The sequence below is a fragment of the Zea mays genome, chromosome 7 (assembly GCF_902167145.1).
Source record: "Zea mays cultivar B73 chromosome 7, Zm-B73-REFERENCE-NAM-5.0, whole genome shotgun sequence".
Classification (NCBI taxonomy): Eukaryota; Viridiplantae; Streptophyta; class Magnoliopsida; order Poales; family Poaceae; genus Zea; species Zea mays.
In genome coordinates this window covers 32,430,840-32,447,816 of record NC_050102.1, presented here as the reverse complement: position 1 = coordinate 32,447,816, position 16,977 = coordinate 32,430,840, and the positions used below count along the sequence as shown (strand labels likewise).

Sequence of the window (16,977 nt, the reverse complement as noted above, 5' to 3'; positions counted from 1 at the left end):
CAGCAGGCCCCTACCTGGCGCGCCAACTGTCGGCGTTTCGAGACCGAGGGGTCCCTGGACCAACGAGTAAACTGTCGCCGCGTGCCCCAGCCCAGATGGGTCGGCGCGAGACGGAGCGAGAAGGGGGGAGGCGACGGGCGTGAGAGGTGGAAATCCTGCGGCCTTCGTGTTTGTCCCGCGCCCAGGTCGGGTGCGCTTGCAGTAGGGGATTACAAGCGTCCACGCGGGAGGGAGCGAGCGGCCTCACGCGAGCGTCTGTCCCGTCCTCTTCCCCGCGCGGCCAACCCTCTGTAAGAGGGCCCTGGTCCTTCCTTTTATAGGCGCAAGGAGAGGATCCAGGTGTACAATGGGGGTGTAGCAGTGTGCTAACGTGTCTAGCGGAGGAGAGCTAGCGCCCTAAGTACATGCCATCGTGGCAGCCGAAGAGGTTTTGGCACCCGGTTTGTGTGGTGTCGTGGCCGTCGGAGGAGTGCTGGAGCCTAGCGGAAGGACAGCTGTCGGGGCTGTCGAGTCCTTGTTGACGTCCTCCTGCTTCCGTAAGGGGCTGAGAGCCGCCGTCGTCACACAGCATGCGGGGCGCCATCATTACTTGTCTGGCGGAGCGAGCCAGATGGGACATCGGTCTTGTTCCCCGTAGCCTGAGTCAGCTTGGGGTAGGGTAATGATGGCGCCTCCTGTTGACGTGGTCGGTCCGTGCCCTGGGTTGGGCGATGTGGAGGCTCCTCCGAGGTCGAGGTCGAGTCTATCTTCCAAGGCCGAGGTCGAGTCGGAGCCCCTGGGTCGGGCGAGGCGGAGACCGTCGGCTAAGGCCAGGGCTGAGTCCGAGCCCTGGGATCGGGCGAAGCGGAGTTCGTCGTCTTCCGGGGCTGAGCCCGAGTCCGAGCCCTGGGGTCGGGCGGAGCGGAGTTCGTCGTCTTCCGGGGCTGAGCCCGAGTCCGAGCCCTGGGGTCGGGCGGAGCGGAGTTCGTCGTCTTCCGGGGCTGAGCCCGAGTCCGAGCCCTGGGGTCGGGCGAAGCGGAGTTCGTCGTCTTCCAGGGCTGAGCCCGAGTCCGAGCCCTGGGGTCGGGCGGATCGGAGTTCGTCGTCTTCAGGGGCTGAGCCCAAGTCCGAGCCCTGGGGTCGGGCGGAGCGGAGTCCGTCGTCTTCAGGGGCTGAGCCTAAGCCCGAACCCTGGGGTCGGGCGAAGCGGAGTTTCCTATGGCGCCTGAGGCCGGGCCTGGCTGCCTGTCAGCCTCACTCTGTCGAGTGGCACAACAGTCGGAGCGGCGCAGGCGGCGTTGTCCTCTTGTCAGACCGGTCAGTGGAGTGGCGAAGTGACTGCGGTCACTTCGGCTCTGTCGACTGGAGGGCGCGTGTCAGGATAAAGGTGTCAGGCCACCTTTGCATTAAATGCCCCTGCGATTTGGTCGGTTGGCGTGGCGATTTGGCCAAGGTTGCTTCTTGGTGAAGGCTGGGCCTCGGGCGAGCCGAAAGTATGTCCGTTGCTGGAGGGGGCCTCGGGCGAGACGTAGATCCTCCGGGGTCGGCTGCCCTTGCCCGAGGCTGGGCTCGGGCGAGGCGTGATCGCGTCCCTCGAATGGACCGATCCTTGGCTTAGTCGCACCCATCAGGCCTTTGCAGCTTTGTGCTGATGGGGGTTACCAGCTGAGATTTAGGAGCCTTGAGGGTACCCCTAATTATGGTCCCCGACACCTGGCAACTTCTTTGAGTGTGTGTAACTTGTATGAAGCTAGCATGACGGAGTTCACATCACATGCTTACTTTACGTGAATAAAAGGTTCCTGGCTTGCAGCATAGTGGATATGCCTTATGATAATGACATTCGACAGCCTAGATTAAGCCATCTACTTCATTTTATTCTCTATAACAGTAATTAACGAATTCTTCTTACTTCCTCTGCACCTACAACTACGACGGTAAGCGACCACACCCCTCGTTCCAAGATGAATCTGACACGCAATCTTGTGCTCATGGTCGTCATGCTTCGTTTTTCTGTTTCGTCAGGGGACTACAAGGACAAGGATGGTGTCAAGGGCCTGTGCGTCGTGGGCGCCATCAACAACTTTACCTCCCAGCTCCCCACCTATGGGAGATCTTCTCCCCCATAATGTAATGTCGCTACTCTTCTACTCGTATGTGCATGCTCCAATTCTGCAAAGTTTTGGACAATTTGTCATTAACAGTCATGAATGTTGCTTTTCTGCAGTGCAGATAATATAACACAAGCGCTCATGTTCCTCTCGCACTTCATCAGAGACATACACTAGGTAGTACAAACCGCAAGCAAGGTTTGATGTGCTCTATTTGGTGTGTTTGATCAGATCAACAATGTGGCTGATCGCTCATGCTACTGACTGCTAACACAACTACTACATGTACTCCATAGCCACTTCACTCCGACAAAGGAGGGAACACCGTCGACTTCCACTGGTACGCAAGGAAGACTGTTTTACACTATGTACATACGTCAAATACTGGACATCATCAGTCATGATCTTGAAATCTATAGGAACCTGGATGCTAGGGCATGCTCTGTTTTGTTCACTAATTGCCCGGTTTGGAACGCCAGCATCATCTAGCCGACTAAAGACAACTTCTATGGAGACAGCGTAGCCGGTTACATCGACACACTGAAGAAAAACATAATGATATGGAACTATGATAAGAGTTTTCTATAGATAGAGAGAAAGAGAGAAGCGAAATGTTAATTATCCAAACCTTTATTCGCTCGGTAGCACAGAGAATGGTCGGAGAAGTGTCCAGCTGGGAAGCATGCGGCAAGAACCAGACTGTATGTCCAGATATGTATATATGTTTTGCTTCACATTCAGATTTTTTGTGCTTGGGCATTTAATTGATCTTTGTATGTTGTTGCATCGAGTGTTTTTTCGTTGATTAATACAGTAATTTTCATAATTTGCTTTATGTTTCAAATCCTTCGTAAAGTAAGATTACTCTCTGAGTTTTTGACTGGTTATAAATAAATATCGCAAGATATGCGTCTGAGAACATCATTAAATCATGCCACTGGGCATACAAGGGTGTTGAGGAAGACTCAACCCTAGAATGTACTACTAATACTAGCACATTACTTTTTTAATTGAGGTAATGCCTACATTCCTGTTCTGTAGTATGCACACCGGATTTGTATTGTTGCCGTACTATTAATGTGTGATTTTAACTTGAGGGGGCAAGAATATGCTAATTAATTTGTGTTTATGTTCTTGGTGCAGATCCCTATTTCTTATAAATCTTATCACTACTATTCCATTCACCTCTCTCTCCTCTCCCACATCTAAACGGTAAAAATCTAAAATTATGCAAAAATAAAGATTAATAATTTGTGAGTCGTGGCAACGCACGAGCACCTGACTATGTTTGGTTAATGCATGTCTGATTTCTGTTGACGAGTGTTTCAAACACCAGTTGTAGGTTTGGGGTAGTCAACTTATGTAGGCATTGGTGGTGACCCGTTCAATATCACATATACACATTTTGAGATTAAGGCCTCATATTTTAAGCAAAAGCCTTCCTTTTTTAAATCTATTATGAAATATCTTGGCATGGATTTTGTACTTTGCTCTGTGGAATTAATCCCTTGTCTGGCATTATCTGGTACTTGAATACTTAAAGTGTACATAAAAAGGTGGACTTCCAAATGCAGAAGCAATTGGAAAATTGTACATCTTATGCAACTTGATCGAACTGTTATATTTTAGATCTTTTGTTTAGCATTTTTTAATCCACATGTATTTCTCTATCATATAAAACTCTATATTGATTCTTTAAAATCTATACTACTTATTAAGAAGGTAAGAGTAGTCTGCCGTTCTGCCCTCTCCCGTTCCCCGCGCAGAAAAAAATCAAACCGTGGCTGCCCAGGGATCAAACCTTGGATCTATTGAGCAGAATGCCTAGCCTTTCACCCTCTAGCCAACATGACTCATGTTGAATTGTGTACAACTTCAACTAAGACGTCTTTTGTGTTTAACCCACCGTCCACTCTGTATGCTCACTGAGTCTAGAAAAACATTTATAGCTTGGCCCCTGATGTTTCTGGAATTTGGGACGCAGTCCAGGAAATAAAGAAAATAGGGAAAAGGAGTTTAGAAATTGATTTTTAGTTTAAAAATAATTGCAGAAACCCATTTAATTCATGGAAATTTCATATTAAATCCAAATGAGTTCATTCCAATTTCTATAATTCTATAATATTATTTTTATCACATAATACCTCTGTTTTGTCATGAAAACAACAATAAAATTGATTTCCTAATTAATCCTATATCAAATACATAAAAACTTTGGAAATTCGTAACTTCTCCATTTTAATTCCAAATTGAATCGTTCCAATTGTGTTAGTCCCATATGAATATTTACTACGCAGTAACAACATTGATTATACCATATTTCATACTTTTATAATTAGATATTTATTTATCCTATGTTAATTGGGTTAATCTATGTCTATTGGATTAATTTATTTAATATCTTAATATAGTATTCTAACTTTATGGTTATACGATGTTTGACCATTAGTCTTGCAAACACACACTTACCTTTTTGTTTAAGCAAAAGCGTATGGTGGTACGTGTCCGATGACTAACGATGTACGAGAGAATTTCTTCCGGTATGTGTGAAACGTGCTCTCCAATAATGAGACCATACAAATCGTGATATATATCAAAGTCTGCATGATACTGATGGTTGCAATGTAGTGGTGAAACAGATAGATTATAAATAACAAAATTTATGTATGGCCAGAATCACAAATTGATTATGAAACATTTTCTCATAACGGTATAATACATATTTTGTATATAAATTATCGTAGTATACCGGTATTATATATTCTCGTTGCAACGCACGGACATTCAGCTATCATGTATAGAAGTCTGCACGGTACTGTTGGTTGCAATGTAGTGATGAAATAGTTAGATTGAAATAACAAAATTTATGTATGGCTAGGATCACAAATTAATTACGAAACATTTTCACATAACAGTATAACACACATTTGTTCATAAGTTATCATGATATTAAATGTTTCTGTTGCAACGCACGGGCACCCACCTATATGTGTTTATGTCTACATCTATGACAGGAAACACATCTACTACATCTCTCTCCAAGCTCACTTGCTACCATTGCACAATGCGTAGTAGTAGATAAGTATCACCGATATTCTTGAATTATATTTTTGGATTGAGGTAATATTATTTAAAGAAGAGCTTTGCATGCTATTTCTTTTGTTTGAATAATGCATTATACTTAAATTCCCTTTTTGCATGTGTGAATTTTTTTCTTCGTAATACTTTTTTTCCATGGATCATACTTGTGAGTCATTTTCATAAACCAACGCCAAGCATGAATCCATGTTTCCTACTTCAAACCCCGAACAAACTCCATGAGCAGGAGGCACTCGCGTTGTTGTCGCTCATCGATGACGAGAAGAAGCTTGGCGACTGTCAGTTCGACCTCTAAAAGCAGTCTTACGTGGTCGCATGCGTCGCTGTGTACGACAAGCTCCCGCGAAGCCGCCGCTTGGACGCGGTCTAGAGCAGCTGCACCGCGCTGTCCATCGTTAAGCAGGGGGGCCTCATGGTTGTCGCCAACGTCGACGACTCTCGGGTTGTTCTGGACACCGCATCCGACGATGACGCCATCACGCCGTCCAGCTCATCGTCCACCTGAAGCCCAACCTGCCACATAAGTCGCTACTGACCGGACATGAATTCTTATGCGCTGGGACGATGGACGTTGCTGACGTTGTGTGAGTGTCCTCGAACATGATGTATGTAGTGGAATAGCGCATCCAGTGGTGTAACGGCCAGGGGTACTACCTCGCTGATGAGCCCGGGGTGCACTTCGTTTGACAGCCCAACCAAGAGTCATCGGTACTCGTCATGTCGCGTGCGTTCGACGACTACTATATCGAGGATTGTGGCATCATCTTGGCGCCGGAGGTGACACAGAGGAGGATCGACAACAGTGACCAGTTCGTCATCCTCGCCACCGTCAGGGTAGCTTTTGTGCCGGACTGCCTTTAATTCTCTTCGCAAACACATACACACTTAGCTTTTTGTTTAAGCAAGAGCATATGGTGGTGCGTGTCTGATGACTAACGATGTACGAGGGAATTTTTCCGGCATGTGTGGAACGTGCTCTTCAATGATGAGACCATACAAATCGTGACATATATCGAAGTCTGCATGATACTGATGGTTGCAATGTAGTGGTGAAATAACTAGATTAAAATAACAAAATTTATATATAGCTAGGATCACAAATTGATTATGAAACATTTTCTCATAACAATATAACACAGATTTTGTATATAAGTTATCGTAGTATACTGGTATTATATATTCCCGTTGCAACGCACGTGCATCCAGCTAGTAATTTATATGAATTTGATAATGTTTGTCACAACTCACACGAATTTTGTATACCATAATGAATTGATGGTTGAGAGACTATGCACGAGGCATGCAAATTAACAAGACTCATACAAGCGTCGAACAGTATGCTGATGATGATCAGAGACACAAGGGCAGCACATGATCAGGTCTTAACATGTTTGGCTTCCAACAGGCTTTTCTCCAGATCCCCAAGGAAGAAGAAGATCCGATCAGATATATGTTGATGCTCATCCCAACGTACATAAGCTATCAATGGTATTATATGTTCCCGTTGCAACGCACGGGCACACAACTAGTATATTTATTATATTAATAACAGTAACGGCTATAGAGAATGCAAAGGGCATTCACCATGATAAAGTCCTTGCGCTGCTTGATCCGCTTCTTCTCCTTCCTCCCTCGCACGCTCCCTTGGTTCGGCTGACTAACTGGTATGGGCTCGTCAGGCTTGCACTTCACCCAGTAGTATGGACCTGCGGACGAGCAGCAACATGGACATTAGTGACAGAACTGAACAAGCGAACGAACGACGTTGAACCTATCAGGGACCCCAGCAGAAACTCTGTAAATAAACTACAAGAACACAGCCACGCTCCAATCGAGCAGCGAAAATAAGAGGAATGATATAGAACAGATGCAAAAATAACTTTCCTGCCACCGGCGTCCGACGCCGTCCCCGAGGTCCTTTCGCGGAGGTTGGAGCTGTAGCAGGAAAACGAGGCGGGATTGCGGCGGGTGGTAGGGCGGTTCGCGGCTTTCGCGGCGATCGCGGTGGGATTGCGGCGTGGGAGGAGGTGGTAGGGAGGTTCGCGGAAGGATTTGCGGGCGGGCGGGTGGTAGGGACGTCGGTTTCCTGCGGCGAGGTTTCCGGCGTGCGGGCGGGCGGAGGCGGGCGCGGGGTTTCCGGGGGCGGGGGCGGTCTACACAACGCTCTTAATTGTTAGTAGAGATTTACGGATTAGAATTTTGTCCAATTGGTCTTGCTCTTATTAGTTCTATATTCTGCTAAATTTAACAGCTTCTGATACTGGCGTGCCGCCTGATGCTGGCGGCGGCTGCTGCCTGGGGGCAGTGGCAGAGCTCATGATCGTCGAGACCTTTGATATCAGATTGGTAGGAGCCGCGTTCCCTATACTGACGATATGTTTCCGTTGCAACGCACGGGCATCCACCTAGTAAGGCTATATGTACGAAAGTGCAAAAAGCTATAATCTATTTCCATTATAAAAAAACATAAATAGTCATGTGTGCGGCACTAAAAACATATCATTCTCATGATCAAAAGAGGAGGAATCAATCACTTCGTTCATTACAAATACAAACTAATTGAATTCATCATCTGACTCTATATAGTATATAGGCAATATAGCGTCACGGCGGCACCATACACTAGCATCGATGTCCCAACGACGACAGCCTTCAGCTTCTCAGCGTCCGACTCTTGCTGCACCGTCGAGCGCCTGGCTGAGATCGTGCTGGCAATCTGCTGAAGGTCGTTGGAGGCTTCCAAGTCCCGGAAATCTGCAGTTTGCAGGCCTCCTCCAAGTCTCGGTCGCGCCGGCAATCTGCAGGTTCCTGGCACCGTCCACCGTTGTCCAAGTCTCAGAAATCTGCAGTTCCTTGCTGCCATCATCTTGCATCCGTCAAGTCCCGGCGCGGTCTGCAGGTTCCATGCACTCCCGGCGGCTGGATCTGCCTTTCTGGCGTTCACGAGATGGATGCGCCCGCGCTCCTGTGCGTTTGGGAGAGTGCAGTCTCCGTACGCCCTGTTCCATCGGGACCGTAGATGAATGCGCCCGTAAAAAAAAGGAACGAGGAACGAGGTGTTATTTCAAAAATGAAGTAATCGGTTTCTATTTCTGGTTTTGTTACTGAAAGTGGCGTGCCATGATTCTTGCCAAGAGAACAATAGTGTCCTTGGCTGTTGTGTGAGTTTTCAGAAAGTTCAGATTTTTTGCATGCATAACCTAAATGTGAGACTTAGCATTGTCATTAGTAATTTGAAGCGTTATATGAAGGAATTGCTTCATACTTGAATAGCTTTCCTTATGTTATTCCAAAAAAATGAAAGTAATCAATTTCTAGCTATGGTTTTGCTACTGAGAGTGACGTCATGAAGAGTGTTCAAAGATTTATATATTTTTTTGACGTTCCAAAGCATGGTAACCACCAAGGATTCATCCTTTACAAAGATTCTTCATCGCAGGATTTCAATGCATTACTATTTTCCTGTCATTCAGTGCTATTGGCTCTCTCTACTAACAATGCTTCCTTATGTTCGCAGTGTTGTTCAGTGTTCTTCAGTACCTACAAAAATGTGAAAACCTCCAATAATCCAATCACATATATTAAATGAAATATGCTACATATATTAGTATGATCATTAAATGTGTACTCTCTTATATATAATATTTATTGCCAAAATCATAATTCTAAATATACTTCAGAAACATTAGGCTTGCGCGCGGGGCGCGCTTCAGACACTAGTATCCACTAAACATGCATGATTTGCTAGCTTGACAAATAGCAAGATAGAGCACAATAATGCTTTATCCATGGAACATATTTTTTTCCATTATATATTTCCTTGTGATCCAGTGAGTTTTTACACCAAGAATATCATCTTCCTCCCGAGAGACTCGAAAATGTGCCCATGCTTGTAGTTAATAATGGTGGATCCAACATGCTAGAAGGTGATTCAAACCCTTCGTCCTGCCGAGTCAACGCCTGCATAGTGAAGCTGAAATGTGTCGGTGTCAGCTCTGGTATTGCTGCATCGCCTTCGAGGTACTGCATCACTTGCCTCATGGTGGGTCTTGCACTGACAAATGGATGCGAGCATAGAAGTCCCAGCTTCAGAGCCAGGCATGCCTCATCGAGGTTATAATCCTTTCTGAGACTCGGGTCCACAGTCTCAGCTAACAGCCCGTTCTGCCAGTGCTCCAGAACCCAGTCCATCAACGTGTGCTGCTGCTGCTGCTGCCGCAGCACAGGCCTCTGGGCACAAGTGATCTCGAGAAGAAGTACGCCGAAGGCGAACACGTCCGTCGACGGGGACGCTTTGCCCGAGCGTACCAGCTCTGGGGCTAGGTAGCCCATGGTGCCAACCATGTGAGTGGTCTGTGGATCGGTGCCATGGTCATAGAGCCTTGAGAGGCCAAAGTCTCCTATCCTCCCGTTCATTTCGCTGTCAAGGAGCACATTGCTTGGCTTGATGTCCCGGTGGACGACGACCTTCTCCCACTTCTCGTGGAGGTAGAGCAGCCCAGCTGCAACGCCCTTGACGATGCGAAACCTCTGGGCCCAGCTGCCCAATGCTGGCTGCTGGCCACCTTCTGAGTACAAGTGCTGAGCGAGACTGCCGTTCGACATGTAGTCGTACACCAAGAGGAGTTCACCTTCTCGCCTGCAGTAGCCAAGCAGGGGCACAATGTTGCGGTGTCGAAGCCGGCCGATGCTGACCACCTCGGCGATGAACTCCTTCATCCCTTGTCTAGACTCATGGGACACCCTCTTCACAGCAACCTCCGCTCTGGACTCTGGAAGGACCCCCTTGTAGACTTGTCCAAAACCGCCCACGCCGAGCAGGTTCTTCTTCCTGAACCCACCTGTGGCGTGGAACAAATCCTTGAACGAGAACCGGTGTGGCCCGAAGTCAACTTCCCAATCTTCTTTCACCTCCTTGTACCTCAACCGTCTGTAAGCGAGCAGGACAACGACTAGCCCAACGGCGAGGACGAACAGCCCAGTGGCTATAGGCAGGGTGATCTCCAGGACCTTGGAACGGGGCTTGGGGCCAAGACGCGGCAGCTCTGGCAGCTTGGATAGGTCAATGGCCGGGGCAGGCCCGTCCATAGCGAAGCTCCAGCCAAGAACGCAGTGCCGTGTGCTTATCGCACCGGTCGTCGCTGAGAAACCGATGTAGGATTTGTCACTGACGAGAACCGCTGAGAGGTTACAGACGGCTGAAAGAAGAGGTCTTGCAGGCTTGGCTGCTCCCGCAGGAGCCAGTCTCACCTCGATCTGCGTGGTCTCCCCATGGTAGTCTGCCCACACCTGCATCGCCTTCCCGCTGATCAGAGTCAGGTTGCTGAAGGAACCGCTGTCGTCGCCTCCATAGTATCCGGTGTGGTGGGCTCGCAGGGACGTGAGGCTGTCGATGTTGATGCCGACGTGGTTGTTGTCGATGTCCTTGAACTCGTCGTTCTGGGTGGTATCGAGCTCGACGGCAAACATGTGGTTGCTCGTGTTGCCGTCGTTCCCGCTGTTGAGGAGGCCGATGTACTGCGCCCAGGTGTTGGAGAGGTTCTTGGTTGGCGCGACGAAGAAGGCCATGCCGTCGGCGCTGATGTCCGCGTGGACGGAGAGGATGGCGAACACGAAGGAGACGGAGAAGGATCGCACAGTGCCGTTAGGCCGCTGCTGCGTGTTGAAGCTCAGTGGAGTAGGGTAGAACGCGTGGCCTAGATTGACCGTGTCGTTGGTGAGCTCGAGGAGGCCGTCTGGTGTCACTAGGGCGTTGCCGTCGAGGGTGAGGTTAACTCCGGCAAAGCCATGGTAGACAAAGTGGTCTCCACTGCTAACTGCGCAATCGGACAAGGCAAAGACAAGGGAGACGATGATGAAGCACAGGAAGGACAAGAAAGACCTATGCTTCGTCTTCATCTGATGCATATCTGATGATCCGAAGCTTGGCGTGGCCGTTGGGCGGCAAAAATTGGGACGATGGCTGGGTGGTTTCTCCTTCTCCCTCCCCCCTCCCTTCTTTCTCCCTCTTTTCCTTTCGCTCTCTGGGAAGGAGCAGAGAGGAACAGGCGAACAGCGCTTTTACAGGATGCTGCATGCCTATATTTTGTTTTGTTTTCCTGCCTGCACCTTTGAGAGACTCGTAATAACGCTGAACATGACATGACTATTCTTCTACGACACTAGCTTGTGGTCATAGTTGCTCGGCACGTAGAGCTGGTCTCCCTCGATCCTTATTAGATGCATGCATGTATAATGTGAGCAACAAACTAATTCATTGCTTGACTGTGCTAGCAACTCAATAATTCAACAATAATTCAAAGCAAGGGTCACATCAAAGTCAATTATGATGAAAAAGTCATGTAGACTTCACAAGCACCAAGAGATGATGTATACTATGAGAAGGTCATGTAGGCTCGCTCCATTAATTAGCTAGCATGTGCCTTACACGGCGTCGAACACCAGTCCAAATGTAGCCTAGATTAGAGTTGTCCAAATGGGCCGCCCGGCCCGTTTTGGGCCCGGCCCACCAGGCACGGTTAGAAAACCGGGCCGGGCCGTCTAGGCACGCGGGCTCAATTTCCTGTCCGAGCCCGGCCCGCAGCGGGCCTAAACGGGCCGGGCCGGCCCGTTTAGCCCGAAAAAAGCGGGCCGAAAAGCGGGCTATGTGGGCCGGTAAGCACGTTTTAGTATAAAAAAAGCGGGCTTAACGGGCTTAGAGCTAAACGGGCCGTGCCGGGCTAGCCCACCGTGCCTAGTTTCTTGTCCGAGCCCGACCCGCTTATTCGTGCCGGGCCGGGCCGGGCCCGCATAGAACCGGGCCGTGCCGGGCTCGGACCGGGCCCAAACAACGGGCTTCGTGCCGGGCTCGCGGGCCTCGTGCTTATTGGACATATATAGCCTAGATAGGTTCAAAAGCGCCTAGAGCCCTAGACCCAAGAATATGTTCAAAGTTGACCCAATGCAAAAGAGATAATGTACATGCATGAGAATTAGGAAGTTTCTTCCTAACTAATTAATCAGCAAGAAAAAAATTGCATGGGTGTAGTAAGATATTCACTATCGGAGTACGGCTCTTTGTCGAGTGATCGATGCTTTGCCGAGTGTATTTTGTCGGGTACTTGACAAAGCAGTTGTGTCCGTTAGTGATTGGAGCCGGGAAAAATCGTCAAGACAGCTTTTATATATGTTCACGAGACAACAGTTTCTAGACCTTAATTTGTGTTAACTGGTTCTAAAGAACACTACTACTGGCAAAAATATGGAGCCTTATTGTTTGGTTTACAAAATAGATTGCAGGACCGAGTCCACCTACCTTGGAAAATGGCAAAAATGCAGTATATGAAAAGAATCACATTTATTAGTCACGCCAAGACGCGCGCTGCCGTTGTCCGTCCCCGCTGCCAACTGCTGCCCATGCATCCTCCACATTTTTCTCTGCAAATCAACAGCGAATAATATCATAATTGACTGATGCGCGCCTTTACTTCAGCTTGGCTATTTCACTTCCATCGACAACGGTTTTTTTTGTCGAGTGTGACTCTCCGTATAAAAGTCTTGATAAACTATACATCGGTAATGGTTTTTTTTGTCAATTATTTTTTGTCAGGCACTCGGCAAAGACATGTCATTTGGTGCGGCTGCCCTAACAGCGAGGTTGGTTCAGCACGCTGATTGGTCAATGTGACCACGCATTACAGAAAAGACAACCAAAATTTGATGGCTAGGGACCAATGGAAACAAAGTTTTTCTGCAAAATGTATTTTATTTTCTGTAGCACTTAGTTGTCGGGATTTCAGCGTCTAAAATAAATCTTATTTTTGGCGGTCTAGGGATGATCGCAAAAATAATTATGGAATTGGTTATTTTCGGCGGTCATTAGGATGTTATTTTCGTCGACCTGATCTAGCCGCCAAAAATAACCAGATTATTTTTGGGTGTTAGAGGCATCCGCCGAAAACAATCAATTTAACAAAGACTAGGCAAAGGAAGTGTGACCTTCTCGATATCTCGATAAGAATACCAAAGCTATTGACTAAAGTTTGCATATTTATCTCAGTTAAGCTTTCACATTTGTATTATATACATTGGTTGTGTGCTTACTTTCATAGATTAGTTTGATAGGCTAGTGCATAGGATTAGAACCCAGATTACATAACTATTTTGAGATAGATATAGCAACACACATAGCAAAACTTTATTGCATATCTACATATTATATTCTTGTATAGATATTGACTAGACATATCCCATCATTAAAAGTAGATTGTCAGTAGTCTGTTTCATCCTCCTCTTAGGCATTATGTTCCCTTCAACAATCCTCTACCGAGTTTGGGATGAGAACTCGAAATAAGTTTAGAAAGTTAAGTTAGCAATTCTAAAGTACTGGTACTGTTGAGACGAGAACTCAGAATAAGTTCGACGACCGCTCGTAAAATTGACTCTTTTCCTTACCCATAGGAATAAGAATCACGCCAAGAATCTCTCAATATATGCCAATCCTTGGAGATGGTGGTCATGGAGATCTTCGCGCGTCGTGGAGGGCGATCCAATACTAGAATTGTGGCTGCTTAAATATTTCTCTATCTTCTCATAGTTGTTTGTGGAGTTTAATCCGGATTCAGCCTTTTTTCAAAAAAAAAACATCACACAAAAAAAGGAAAACATAACTTGCTAGTGTTACAACTTATTACAAAGTCACATATATTTATTAGGATGGTAAACCTTATATATATATATATATATATATATATATATATATTAAGAGCCCTGGGCTTCCAATAATAGAGGAAGCCCAGGCTAGTCAATATGCACATTTGGTTGAACCAGACCTGGTCAGCAATTACATTGTCACGGCGTTGTTATCCCTGTGTCTCCGTCAGCCCAGCCCACGTCTCCCCCGTTTCCCGGTTTCCAAAACCGTCTTCGCGCAATCAACAGAGAGAAACCCACGCGAGTCCGGGATTACAGCTTCTGCATCCGCCGAATAGGAAGGAAACCCCGTAACCCCTGCGGCCGAGGCGACTTGCCAGTCGATTTCCGCCGCTCCAATCCAGCTGCGCTCCTTTAATCTCCGAACATTGGACCCCGATTGAACAGCCATTTCTTTCCCGAGAAGTTCCAGATAATCCATCCAACTTGAAATACATCGAGGTTTTCGTCGATTCTTGAAGCTTTTTTTGTCGATTTGAAGTCGGTTTGATTGTTTCCCTTAGTTTTTAGTTGTGTGTGATTTGTATACGATTATACATTTCTCTAATCGTCTCATTTGCATCGCTCATTGCATCTCTCTTTGGTTGAGGAGCTCTGATTTTAGAGCATCTGCATTTCTTATAGATCCGCTGTATCGCTCGGCATTCAAAGACCTAGGCAAAGGCTCCGGTTCAGGTATTTATTCATGAGTTTGCAGAGAGTAATTTTTACACAATATTAGTAGCACGTATATGCTTATTGATATTGATATATATACACATTGTCAATACTGTTTATGCACATTTGTACAGATGTTTATGAACATTGGTCAAGATATTATGCACAATTGTATCCTTCTATCTACTTGAATCATTAGTTTACACACTTGTTGTATTATATATAAATACATACAGATATTATTATTTATGCAATAGTTATTTAAATATTCATGTTTGCATATCAGCTAAATGTGTATATTATTATGAACCAGTTACTAAAATATGTTGTATAGTTAGTTGATGCAAAATAGGCACTTATTTTATCATGCACCAGTTACAATTATATGAAATATTAAATTAATCTTTATGTTTGTATATAACCATGGTTCATCAAATGTTGTCATATAAATGAAAAAGGTAGTTTAAGTTATGTAACTCCATTTAGTATTATGTAGTATGCATTGTAGATAGTTAGAGACAACATTCGATTTTTATGCATATATTCATGCATAAATCATTGTATTTAAAAACATTTTTTTTTCAACAGATATATTTAGCGTTTAACCATGAGATCTGTTGATCGCCCTCCAACTAATGCAAAAAGATTAACGATTGAGTCAAGTCAGGAGGTTTTTTCCGTTGACATTTCAAGACAAACTCGATCTAGCAGCTCAGCACATCATGCTGATAATCCACATATCCAGCAGCAGACTGATCCACAACCAGCACCAGTTCATCGTGTCCGTAGAAAGGCACTAGCTTGTCGTGTAAAAAAATCCTCCTTCAGCTCCATCCACATTGTCCGATGATGATTTCATGGATGCTCCAACTTTGAAGCGCCAATTCAGATCAGCTGCACCTTCCCCTTCAGAAAAAAATCGTGCAAAGAAGATAAAAGTCCCTTCCCCACAAGTTCCGAATGTGACAAGCAGATCAAAGTTTGATATAGATGTCAAGTCAAATATCATTAAAAAACAAGCTCTCCTAAACAGAGGACACCTAGAAAATCCCAGGTACTATGTATATATTTCTGGTTGTTTATGTGTTAATTTTGGTGCACAATCAATGTTGTATTACCCCCATGTTACATTTTTATATATTATTATTTTTGGTATGTTGTTTATTTTGTTAGTGTTTTAGACTTTAGTTATTTCCAAGCATCTAATAAATATCACTTGTATGTATATATAGTATCCTTAGTTATAACAATATATATACATTGTGTATTAATGCATATACATTTATGCTTTCAGAAATTGAATATCCGTTGCATTCCTTATGATGTCAATGTCTCAACTTGGATAATGAGCGATCGACAGCGGGATGATGTTGCTAGGTTGGGATTTTCCAGTATATTTGATTTGCGTACTGATGCCTTAGAGAGCAGATCTCTCATAAGGTGGTTGATGGATAAGTTGGATCCAGATGACATGACAATACGCCCAGGGGCTAGCAAGGAACTGAAGATAACAAAAGAGACGGTTCGTCTTATTTTAGGATTGCCAAGTGCTGGAGGGGGCAGGGAGTTCACTGAAGTGGACGCTGCTGCAAAACTGAAACGTGATCCCAAAATTTGTAAAGAAGAGTTTGATGTTGTCAAGCTTCAGGACAAGATAGTGCTTGGCAATGATGATGAGTTATCAATCATATGCTTTTTTCTGATTTTATTCAATCGACTTCTTTTCCCATCTGCTTCATGGGGCATTACGAACAATGAGGTACTAATGACATCAAACATGGCCCAGATGGCTGATATTGATTGGTGTCAACTAGTTTATACTGATTTGTGTGATGTTGCCAGTCGTTGGCACAAGAGGAACAAAACAAACATTACAGCAACAATATATGGATGTTCACTCATTGTTCTTGTAAGTAATTCTCTATTTACCAAGCATATATATGATATGCAAATATTTGTTTTGTACTAATTATATATGATTTATTTTCTTTTTTGTCCAGATATACTATCTTGATCACTTACACCACCCTGCATCACCTGAGAACAAATATGGTACTCCCTGCATTAAGTTTTTTGATAATGAGACAATAAGAGATTTGGCTAGGGGTGACAGACGTCCCCCCGTAAAACTGGTGAACCATTCGGTCATGCAGAGGTTAGACATAAACATTTTTTTTCCTGTTATGCAGATGTTACAATTCTAATAACTGCTAACAGTTATAACTTGGCTTTATACAGTTTCGTAGCCGTTCAAAAACATGTTATCTCATTGCACCAGAACGACCTGTTTCTGACGTATTCAACATATATGTGCCACGCATCAAGCATTTGATTGGCAACAAGCTGAAATGTCTGCCCTCCCAGCATCGACCAATGTTCGAATCAATGTTTGATGCGCATGACAAGGAGGTGGATAAGTACTGTGATTCTCTTCAGCAGA

The 16,977-nt window shown here is 45.4% G+C and overlaps 1 protein-coding gene and 1 long non-coding RNA gene across 2 annotated transcripts; one reads left to right on the top strand and one right to left on the bottom strand.

Annotated features, from left to right (window-relative positions):
* Positions 1-2,065: 2,065 nt before the first annotated feature.
* Positions 2,066-2,587, top strand: LOC103632230 (uncharacterized). The gene is made up of 4 exons (XR_555771.2): positions 2,066-2,109; positions 2,207-2,267; positions 2,387-2,430; positions 2,510-2,587. It is a non-coding gene; the product is annotated as an uncharacterized lncRNA (long non-coding RNA).
* A 6,386-nt stretch (positions 2,588-8,973) lies between these two features.
* LOC100273547 (putative lectin-like receptor protein kinase family protein) lies at positions 8,974-11,248 on the bottom strand. The gene has a single exon (NM_001147965.1). The coding sequence runs from the start codon at positions 11,094-11,096 to the stop codon at positions 9,042-9,044; it is 2,055 nt and encodes a 684-aa protein (NP_001141437.1). The 5' UTR covers positions 11,097-11,248; the 3' UTR covers positions 8,974-9,041.
* Positions 11,249-16,977: the final 5,729 nt, after the last annotated feature.

Coding starts and splice junctions, on each gene's coding strand:
- LOC100273547 (NM_001147965.1), bottom strand. CDS start 11,096: ATGCATCAGATGAAGACGAAGCATAGGTCTTTCTTGTCCTTCCTGTGC.